Source organism: Larimichthys crocea, chromosome XVII (genome assembly GCF_000972845.2).
Source record: "Larimichthys crocea isolate SSNF chromosome XVII, L_crocea_2.0, whole genome shotgun sequence".
NCBI lineage: Eukaryota > Metazoa > Chordata > Actinopteri > Sciaenidae > Larimichthys > Larimichthys crocea.
This window is the reverse complement of record NC_040027.1, coordinates 10,881,397-10,893,342: the sequence shown is the minus strand read 5'-3', so window position 1 is coordinate 10,893,342 and position 11,946 is coordinate 10,881,397. Positions and strand designations below refer to the sequence as shown.

The following is an 11,946-nucleotide window of genomic DNA, read 5'->3' as shown; positions in this document are numbered from 1 at the left end:
GTCTTGCATTTTGCGAGAATTATTATTTTTTATTATTTATTAGTCTGAATTCTGTCTTCATAAGGAATGTGTATGTGGTATGGAACCGTACACATCTTGAGTTTATGTTGTTTTATTACTTGAACTCTACAAATTTAATTAAATGACAAGTGAGACGTTCACTGGTTGATAAAGTTGATTTATTGACATTAAAGTCTTCAGTCTTCAGTACTGCAGCAAAGTCTGAAAGATAAAAAAATAAGAAAAACTGTCAAGTGCATGAATTGAACAATTATATTAGATTTAAATTAAATTATATTATCTTAAGCTTGTTTTTCTGTGTGTTTTTTTTTTTTCAAAGTTTTTGACTTTTCGTAGTTTGATAAATGGACGGCCATGGAGCACATGCTGGACAGAACTCTCCACGCCTTGTCAAAAACACCAAATGGGAATTTATTTTGATCTTTGGTTCATCTTCAGCTTTGGACTCCAGGTTGTCCTGGAAGCTTGTGGAAGTTGATTTTTTCCCTGAGGGGAACTCACGTCACTGATCCACTTGGTGAAGGAGGAGGTGCGGGTGACACCGTGGGCTTCAAGGGGGTGTTGCACCCACGGGAGGAGACGAAGCTGGTCACCCCCTGCACATACACCTCCCGTCGCCACCTCTGCCGTTCAGAGGGCCTCCGGAGTCTCCCTGCAGAGACAGACAGACAGACAAGTAGACAAGTGAAGGAACAGCGTGAACCTGCGGTTCTTATCGTGTTGTGATGACCAGATGAGGGGAGAGGTGCTTACATGGCAGCCAGAGCGGATGTCTCCACCGGCACAGACCATCGTGGTTTTCACAGTGCTACCCCACCAGTCGCTGCGGCTGCAGATGCTGTGGGCGACCACAGGGAGGGGGCCTGCTGGAGCTTGGAGGCAATGGGACCACCACCTGTAAGAGGGCATGAACGTTAACCCACAGCGCTGCAGACGGTGAAAGGATGAGGTTTGGAGCTATCGGTAGAAACCACCATCACATTACAAAAATTACTGTAGAGTCTTCCCCACCCGGTGATGTAGCAGGGGTCGTTGTTGGAACGATCTGTCCGCTCTCCGGCAGACAGGACGGCTGCACCTTGTCGTCCAGATGGACAGGTGAGGCCAGTTTGATCATCGCAATGTCGTTACTGAGCAACAAAAAAATTATGTAAAAACAGAAAAAAACATCTCATGAACAGAAATACTCCACAACAAGCTACCAACACAAACTTTATATTATTATTCATTCTTCATTCATTCATTAGCTGCAGAATGTTTTAAAACAACAATTTTTCGGAACATAAATGTGTTGTTCATCTGCATAAGCTGAGTTAACTCTTACCCACAAGACAGGCAGTTGTCGTCCCAGTAGGGGTGAACCACGATCCTCGCCACACCTCTAACTGCTCATATCTCTCCTCTTTAGTGAGGTCATACTCGCCCACCACCACACGGTAGGTTCGAGATCTGCAGACACACACACACGCACACACACAACACACACACACACACACACACACACTTTAGATAGAACCTGGCGTCATGCAATGAAACAAGCTCGAATTGACTGTGACTCACCCGATGCAGTGTCCAGCAGTCATGACCCATTCAGGAGTGAGCAGAGTGCCTCCACATGTGTGACGGTACGTGGAGCCGCTGAGATACTGCAGAGAAATCTGGGAAACACGCAGAGAGAGAGAGCCAAACATTATTGAAAGTCTAATCTATCCCTGGAAATTCAGTTGTTAGTTATAACAAAAATAATCAGAAAAGAAAATCAAATAGAATAAGGGAAAGAATCATTGCACAGTGTTGTGTAATGTACAAAGAGGAGGAGAAAGTAATTAAGGGTATGCATGTATAGAGTGTAATTAAACTTCTGACACTAACAGATATGACAGATTGAAACCTATTAATCACCACAACTCACCTGCCAGGGCCAGCTGTAGGGTCGAGCATCTACCCCGTTCACAACGCGGCTCAGGGAGGCTCGTGGTGGGATTCCCACACCCGGAACTGGGACACGTAAAAAAACTGGAAGTTACAACAAGCTGATTCCGACAGCTCTGTACTGAACACTGATTCATTCCACTGTTACCTTTCGTATTCCACATTTCAGTGATTACTGACTGTTTATTCTTCACAACACTTTAGAGGAAAAGGTTAAGGTGGCTAAAGTGAGCGTTTCAGTATGTCAATATTGGATTCTTTTTTTCCGATAAAGACCTGAGAAGAAGAAACATTCAGAAAACACAATCCGCACACAGAGACAACATGGCAGACTTACCGTAGGCAGCAAAAGCAGCACAAGACCAATTTCATCATGATTCCCCAGAGTGGACCCTCTGAGTGTTGCCGCATCACTTTTATACTCGGGAAATTGAACAGTAATCAGATACAAACACACACGGAAACAGTCTTTGTCCAGTCACATGTCCAGTCTTTGACCTGGGAATCTAGGTTACCTACTGCATCTGTCTCACCTGTGCTTACATAACCCATCCAGACCAGAGCAGACCAGCACGTGTACAGATACCCAACCCCTCCAATGAAATCTCTAAATTTGGTGGTTTTCTTTGTTGCTGAGGAATTCTCCAATTTCTTTTTAAACTGAACAAACTGTTAGATTAGCTGGAAAATACATTGAATTAGTCCTTATAAAAGGAATTAAAATATATTTATTCATTTTTATTGACAATGTTAATTTAAAATCTTGAAGTAAAAAAAAAAAAAAACAGTGTCCCGGTCATTGGAAGATCAATTCAGGCTTTGGTATATTTCCCAAAAGTCTGTGTCCTTGACATTTCTGTCAGGGAAATCTGTCCAGCAGGCGGCAGGTGGAAAGAACGGAGGTGTGCCAAGACCTCCTCCATGGTGACAGGAGGGCCATCAACACACAGTCTGTGAGGGAAAAGAAAAACACACACTGTAGTCACATAAACACACTGCTTAAAGCCGGAAACACTGACCGCCATTCACTTAATCCTTGTTTGTAAAGGGTGGGACAAGTGTAAAGGACGTGAACGGACTAAAAATACTAAAACTGGGGTGGGTTGCAAATACTCTGAGGTAGACAAAACAGATAATACTTTATTTTATGCAGCAACCTGAATACAGCTTGCTGCATGATCGCAGTCTCGCCGTGAGAAAATAAAATAAATTGGATGTCAATTGAAATATAGAGAAAATACACAAAAACCTTGAAGGCATACACAACATGTTAGAGAGAGAGCAGGGGACATGATCCTCATTCACAAACCGCATTTATACATGTCAGCCTGGGAAGGACCAAAAATATCCTCTCTTTAAAAAACACATTTTTCTACCTGATGTGGTAGTTTTGATCTTCTTGCCTGTTCTCTCAGCCCTCTCCCAAACACACAACCTTCCTCCTCCGGTAACCTCTGACAGTAAAGCACATCTGCCTCGACTCCCAACATCTGACATTTAAAACAGGAACTTGTGTAAAGGACTCCACTGACTATGCGATTGTAAAAAGACAGTCAAGATCAAATGGATGCTTAAATTACAGTTTTTCGATGCAAAATAGATTTTTATTCACAACAGTAATTAATATTAAATTATGTTTCTTATCTGAGTGATACACGAGGTAGAAACCTTAGAGTTTAGAAAATAGGAATTAAAGAAAACTCTATATTTTTTGCTTTTTAATCATCATATTACAGGATTGTTTACATGTGTAATGCGCGGGGTCAACACGCCTGTCCGAGTTTCCCCATCTCCACTGGCCATCAGGTGTAAACCAGCAAAACCCAACAGAGAACAACAACATCAACACAAAACACAACAAAGTACCTGAGGATAAGATCAGAATGGATGACAGAGATGCACTGCCATCACATGACAGAGCTTTCTGAGAACACTAGAGAAGGTGGACGTTTTCTGGGGTGAACTCCCTCCACCACCTCGCCTCGTGATGCTTTTCCTGACTTGTGGTATATACCTGGTATGAACCTGAGTGAATAGATCAGCCAGAGGTGGCAGTCAGAGAAATTCCGTGACCCAAATCTGTATCAAATGAATTCATGTTAATCATTCTCCCCACGCTCCCTCCCACACACAGCTTCTCCGCCTTGTGCCTGACATCCAGAGGAAGGCTTTTCTCTTTGAGGGCTCAGGGTACACACACGGCGCCAGACCTGGAGAACAAACAGTTTCTGACAGCACAGATTCAGCTCAGTTTGTAGCTGTCATTGTGATCATAATGGGCATGAAAAAACAGGTACGGCAGTAAACAAACACACAGGGTAAATATAAAACACCGACCTGACAAAAACAAATGAGATGGAGAGCCATCCGTGCCCTGTGGGGATCACCTGAGCTGACACTCAATCACTTCTTGAAGGGTTTCTTTACTCCCTGTGAAGAACACCAGAGTGGGTTAGACAAGAGCTCAGGTTGTTTTTTTTTCAACCTTGACAGTCTAGTTTCCATCCTTTGTGCTTTCATCTCACCACCAAGCATTCGCTCTTTTATTTCACCTTAAGTAGTTCTACAAGTTGTTATGTAAGAGGCAACCTTTTTTCACTCTGTGTGACAGTACACATTTTTCCACAATGAAAGCAAGACAAAAACTAAATACATTTCTAAGATATTCCCACTGGAAACTGTGAGTAACAACAGATTTTGTCTAAAAAAGAAGTTCACACAACAGAACTCTTTGTGTAGACTACTACAGATCAGAACGATCCGAGGGTCTTCAGTTGGGATTGGGCGTACTGGTACTGGATCCAGGTATCGGGTCAATATGCCACAAAAAATGGATCTGTTGCTTGTTTTCTTGCTTCTTTTCTTGACATTAAGCAGACCTAAGAGACATTTTATAATCCTACAGTATGGGATGAAATGAGAAACCCTACATGACTAAAGACTAAATACGATGAGACAGAAATGACTGTAAGGATTTATATCAGTGTTTGGTTCCACTGGATTCAAAGCAGCTTCAGTTTAAAAATATGACTTTTAATCCATCCATCACATTCAATGTTAAAGATTAGAGATTGTTTGGATTAGTTCAGGTGTTGACACCTGAGTCTCACCTGTGTGATCTCCTTCATGATGTGCGAGGACAGACTCTGCCGGCTCATCGAGGCTCTGATCCCTCCGGACCACGGGGTTCACCTCCTGTACAGAAGTCATCTCCTCTGGGTGACTGATGAGCTGTCAATGAGAGAGAGGTATCTCGCGAAACCGAGGACACCTGAGGACGCCGCGATGATGTAACAAATCTACGAGTTTGTGCGCATGCGGCAGCATGTCGACGTTTGAACCATTAAAAATGGACAAAAGATTCCTCCAACATAACTCCAATTCATCTGTAAATTTAACCATCAGTTAGATGTTTGACTGACCATTGTATGTCAAACTAGAACACTGTGGGGAAAGACACAGTTAACCAGAACCAGCAGAACCAGAAAAGCGCCTGTAGGAGGAGGACTAAGTTCTTCAAGGATCTCAGTGAGTCCTCCTGCCTACTGAAATATGTCAACAACTACTGGATGGATCTCCATGAACTTTGTGAGACATTTTCTCCTAATAAGGACATTTCCACGTGTTTATAATAATCTTGTAAAACAAGACAATTTATATTTCTACTTGTGAAGATTGTTTTATTGCATTTTTACAAGAAGAAAACGGCCACAGGTCAAATTATGAATAAAACAAAGTTGATCTGACGGCTGAAACCTTAAAACATTCATTTTCATTCACTGATGTCATAAAACATGATGTTCAGTTTGTGGGGTCTAAGTTACACTTAAACACTTTAACACTGAGTTGATCTGTTTTTTGTCCCCAATATTTTCCCGCCCATGTTCTGTCCTTCAAATCCCTGTCACGGTGGGTTGTGCCTGACATGAGGCCGAAGGTGAAGGAACCAAGGCGGGCCAGGACCGCATCCAGGTGTCAGGAGGGACAAGGGTACAAAGCCTGAGAGAGACAGAGAGAAAACAACATGTACAGTCACTTCTTGAGAACATGAACCAACCCTAACTACTTCCTGTCTCTCACCTCAGATGGTGTTTGCCAGTTTTTTCACTGCACTGACATCCTGCTCCTCCAAACACACCTTCCCCCTCCAGTAACCTTGACAGTACAGAACATCTGCCTCCACCTCCAATTTCTAAAAACGAGAATATGAATGACCTCCTTTTGCCACTTCGGCTAATAAATACACATGGAGCGTCCCAGCCAACAGGCTTGTGGATCTTTGTCATCACCTGGTTAGATTATGACCGTCCCGTTTATACATTCAGTATTGCTAAAGTGCCAGTGTTATCCATGTTTTAGTTCATTTGCTAAAAATCATGAGGTAACTAGACTTCTCATAATAACTAACGTTTTTTTGGCACATTGCTTTATTTGACAGTGACACAAGAGACAGACGGTAAAGGTATGCGGGGCCAGACTCAACCGGACCTTATGGTAAGGACTCAGGCTCCACCAGGTGCGCTATCCAAGTGAGCATCCATAAATACAACAATAGAGGGAAAGATAACTTTTACTGAGGTTACTTTTGGAAATCAAGTTGATTTTTTGGATGGAAAATAATAATATAAATTAAAAAAAGAATACATACCTTTAAAAACTGGTTGCCAGTGATAGAATTCTAGACACTTTTGTTAGAACTGATTGTTAAAACTTTGCAAAAAACGTGGTCTACTCACTCTCAGTACCAGCTTGTCACCGCATTATGTTTCATGTGCATAAAGCTTTCCGTAATATATTTCCCACCTTGGACCTGCTCTTAATCTCAGAGGTAAATGCAGGCAGGGTAAAGGTAGATTCCACCCATCGCTGACTGAAAGCATCCTCCCTGGTAGATCATTCAGGAACTCCTGAGCCCGTCGAGCATTCTGGGACAGGTGGGCGCATGAGGACAGCTCCTTTGAACAGAACAAAGATTTGTACGAGTAATTCCGTTCACTTTTATTTACATTGCATCAAATCACAATGAGTTATTCTATTGATGCTTGAACCGTATATGTTCTTTATAATGTAAATTTAGAAGGAATTTCCAACAACGCACAGAGGCCTGTACTACTGCCCAAAGACGCTCTGCGGATGTGTCACCTGTGTGTATGTGTCATAGGAAGCGTCCCAGGTTTCGGTGGGTTCGCCATGAGATCCAGAGCACAGCTGTCCTGTGACTGGATTGCAGATGTTCGTGCACAGCAAAGTCTCAACATAATGCATCACTCTGGATCCATGTGACCACCCTCCATGTATCCTGCCCTCAGACCACACCATGGAGGCACATCAGAAGTACAGAGTTCTTTCTTTATTTATTCATATTACGTAAACACCAACTTGCTGTTAAAGTAAAAGATACAGAAACTCACTCTCCGAAGCTGGCGCTGGATACCGAGAGAAGGAAACCATCTCCACTGTCTCTGATACTCTTTGCCCATCTCAAACAGGACTTTTTTATAGGAAATAAACTTCTCTGCCCTGTCCATGCACGCTCTCCTGGTACACCTAGAGTGCAGAAGAAAAAAGAAAAAGAAAGTTAATGAAAGTCTGTGCGAGCAAAAAGCTGTCAGCTACTGAGTTAAATCCACTCATCAACCAGCAGTAAAAGTCTTTCAGCTGCTGCCAACTGAATCACTTCCTCTATTGATTTCCTGTCCTGCACATGACCTGGAGGGACAAACAGCCACACACAAAGAGTGATGACAGCGTGGAAGTTTAAACAGGTGGTTTTAATGTAGCTACTGCATGTTGTTTACCTGTGGGGTTCCCTGGTGCTGTGTAGATTGCTCTTGGTTGCAGTGCCCCTAGCGACCGTCAGAGCTCGGTTGCAGCTCCTCCAGGTTCTAAAAGCCAGCCCTGGTCCTCCATCAGCTGGTCATGGCACCATTGTCACACTGCACTCATCCAGCAGCTTTGGGGAGCGTGTGTGAGGACCAGGCTCGGGGTCAACACACCTGTTTGGATCTCCCCCTCCACACCGGCCAGCAGCTTCACAACCACCTTAAACACAACCGATCAAATACCAGATATAGATAATACATGTGTATATTGATCACTGAGAGCTCTGAGCTTTAAAGTAGGACTCATGTGAGTCCAGAAGCGCTCATCCCAAAACATTTAGCACCGAAAGAACAGGAGGGGGATCTGAAGAGGTAGAGTCACCTTACTGAGAACTGAATTTGGCAGAACCAGAGAACCTTTAATCAGACCCATCGCTCTTGATGGTACAATGCTCATCATGATTGATATAAATGATTCCCAACGAATTTATCCTTTAATGTTGTAATTATACCTCAGAGTGGCATCGGGCAATGATGTGACTGATATGTAGTGTATTATTACCACCAGGGTGAATGAGAACCAGCAGAAATGAAGATGTCTTTGGTGTACGAAGCCACTCCTGCCAGTCCCGGTCTCATGTGAATCTCAGCGATGTTCTTGCCTGACTGAGTTACAGCCACGAGGAGTCTGATAGGATACCATGATCAATCATTGGATAATTATGGTGATTTAACAACAGCTAGTCTTTCCGTTTTATTGCAGGCTACAGAAAATGAACCTTTTCCAGTCCTACCCACACTATCTCATCGCCGCTGCAGGGCCTTGAGCCTCTGCCGACAATCCAGAGGAAGCTGGTGTCTTCAGCAGCTCGGGGTCACAGACCACACTGCCAACACCTGACAGGAATAGGCCAGATCAGGACAAAAAGACAAAATTTATATAACCATGTCATAACAGGAAATGTATAAATAAAGTAATACAGATAGTTGAGTTGGTTAGAGGCACAGCGGGTCAGAACCAAAACCTGTTCGACACGAATGAGACAGGCGATTCATTCCTGCTTTGAGATCCCTGAGCTTGCATTCAATCACCTCTTTCGAAAGTTTCTGCACCCCCGCAGGAGAGCATGTGTCAAGGCTTTGTTCAGTCTGAGTTCCTACTCCAAAATATCAATAGGTATTTCTTTTGTTGGGCGGGTTTAAAGTGACACTAGACAAGTGCAAACAGCTTTACCTGGATTAAAAAGATGAGAATTAATTTTGAAATGATGTCCGTTTCCATAAAAATATGAAATATAAATGTGATGTTTGCACAGGAGCTATCCCCTTTTTTAGCTCTTCTACCTATTGTTCTTTTATCCTTATTTCCTTAGACCTGAACACAATTTCAACCTACCTCGTTATTTGTCATGATTTATCACAGTCATTGTGCCCAAATGCTTTGAGAATGTCCAATGTAATGTCACGGTCTGGAGTGTTTCCTGGCCATGGACCCCAAAGTTTTGATGTCTTGTTTCCTCGAGCCCTATAGGTACCACTTTTACCTGATGGGCAAGGTGCTCCATCATGACTGGAAAAGCCTTGTTGTGTCCCCACACAGTGTTCTTGGCATGGTTGGAAGAAATTGCCTTTCTTTCCAAAGAGTATGTTTTGGTTACCATTCTTTATTCTGGCGTGTTCTGAGCCCATCCCTTGGCTGAGAGGAAGCAATTCCGCACATATAAATACGTTTCAGATTTTATCTGTTTGGCATTGACACAGGACTAATGGAATGCTCATCTTTTCATTCTCCGGACAACCTTTTTCCGGATGCCTAAAACTATTAAAGGGATTTCATAGAAGAAAATGCCTTCACCCGTCCTCTCAGCAATCCTGTCCCCTGTACTTTTTGACAAATAATCAGTTCTGTTGCTGCTTCTTTGCTGACGTTCTGAACAGGTCATCCTCAAAAAAGTCACATCTGCCTGCCTGCCATTCCAGAAGTGAGCTCTGCACTTGTGATTTCCTCGATCCTGCCGTTGAATCAACTTAGGAGACCTGTCCTGGCACTGCCTGGAATTTCTTGGGCGCCCTGTAAGCCCTCTCCCAACCAATTGAACCTCTCTCCTTGGGAGTTCTTGATGATCCAATAAAATGGGTGTTGATTTAGGTGCACTCTTACTCACAGCAATATCCTTGCCTGCGAAACCCTTTTTGGCAAATGTTTGCACGTGTTTTCTTACAGGTAACCTGGTTAAACAAAAGGTACGAAACATGTTTCAAGCACGCACCGTCCTATTAAAGCTTCCAGTCTGTTATTTAACTTAAACCAGCATGGCAGAGTGTCTCCTGGCCTTGTCCTCATCAAAACCTATCAACTGTGTTAACGAAAGAATCCATTGACCTGATGCAGTGGTCCTTTTGTGGGCAGCGCTGAAATGCAGTGAAATGGCTTTTTGGGAATTAAGTCCATTTTCTGGCAAAGAGGGAATTTGAAAATGAATTGCAGTTCATCTGATTCACTCTTAATAACGTTTTCTCATATATGCCAAAATTTGCATCATAAAAAAACCTAGCAGCGCAGATTTTGTCAAAATGATGTTTGTGTCTTCAAAAACTTTTGTTTTCATCTTTATCAGCTTTATTGCTGAGCATTGATTTACTCTTTCCTCCTGCCACTGCCAAATAATTGATTCGTGGCTTGTCTTTCATTTTAATTTAATGAACTTTTTTGCCATCCACTACTGACTTGCTTTACGCATTGGCAGAATTGAATTAGTTGAGGGGGGTTGATACAGTGTAGTCTGTCTAGGAGGTAAATCTTTGTGGATGGCCCAGAATATCACTTTTCAAGATATGAGACACAGGACAGGGTATGAAGCCAGCTAAGAGCCCGATGAAAAACCTTGCCAGGTCGATCTTCCGATTTGGTGATGTGCGCAGCCGGGAAAGCCCGGACTCTTTTGCAGGTCCACAATGGTGGGGTTGATCTGATCGCCTTCACTCTTGGGATTTCACATTTGCAGTGAAGTCATCGTCTTTTTGCCCTGGAAATACCTATTCACCAACCTACCTGCATATTGAGTGAAGATGTTCCAGTCAGCTCTTTCAGTGCATGCAGAGAGAGAGGTACAAACAATGGCTACTAGTCTGTCCTGACTACTGGAATGTTTAGAATAAACACAGCTTCCTGTGTTTTTGACGTAAACCTCATGGTTATTTTCTGTTGCCTCAGATGAACTTTGTTCATCCCAGACCACTGAAGATTTCCAAGCTTACTAAATAAAAATGACTATTAACCTGTTAAAAGGAGAAATAATCTGCATTTAAACCATCAGAAATTCCATGATTCCTTAGCTTGGTCTGTATTTATTACGAATATTCAAGTTTATGGGAGAAAGAAGAAGACGGTTGATAGCACCCACAGATGAAACATGTACACATTTCAACCTCGGTGTAAATACGGTTTATATGGAATAATCAGTGTTCTACTTTCATCTCATTGATGCCTCACTGGTACTGTAACTTTCAGTGCGTTACAACTTGATTCTGTGCATATGTATACATATATACTGCAAAAATACTCACAGCATCAGAGAGACGAGAGGAGCAGGGCTACCGCTTCTGTACAAATCCTAACTATTACTTATGCTCTTACAGAAGAGGTGCTGCACATCATTCTTGTTATAGGGCCTATAATGACAACATAATGTTTCTTTCATATATGTGGAAAAAAAATTTACAAGTCTGGTTGGTACCGACAGTGTTTTCCTCAGGGATGTCTGTGTTCTCAATAACTAGAATGATCTTCGCAGACAGACATAGAGACTGACAATGCAGGTTGTAACAAACGACCAGGCAGGATGTCACACGTTTAACCTCATGATCAACAGATTGATCACTCAGTGTGTCAAAAATATAATGGACATGTGACATATGTTGACCAAAAACACAGGCGTGAATCATCTATAGAGACCCTGAAGTTCAGCTTAAGCTCACGATGGCTTCCTACAGGCACATTCACGTGAAAATGTCGTCAGCTACTGTGCATGCAATCTGATTAAACGGCTGTGTTCAGGTCAAACTCATGCTTATTTTCCTGCCTGATTATCTGTCGATCATTGTCAATGAATCAACCAACTTTGGTTCTTGAACGCAGATATTAGGATCAACAAACAGTTCATTAAAACAC

The 11,946-nt window shown here is 42.6% G+C and overlaps 1 protein-coding gene across 1 annotated transcript; it reads right to left on the bottom strand.

Moving 5' to 3' along the window:
• Positions 1-204: 204 nt before the first annotated feature.
• Positions 205-8,208, bottom strand: LOC104929218 (proproteinase E). Its single transcript, XM_027290227.1, is given in 17 exon segments — positions 205-222; positions 523-560; positions 563-628; positions 631-673; positions 775-881; positions 884-916; positions 1,016-1,057; positions 1,060-1,151; positions 1,346-1,397; positions 1,400-1,470; positions 1,582-1,679; positions 1,934-2,019; positions 5,064-5,184; positions 7,365-7,500; positions 7,752-7,866; positions 7,950-7,995; positions 8,158-8,208. Coding segments are annotated over 17 exon segments (1,215 nt in total).
• Positions 8,209-11,946: the final 3,738 nt, after the last annotated feature.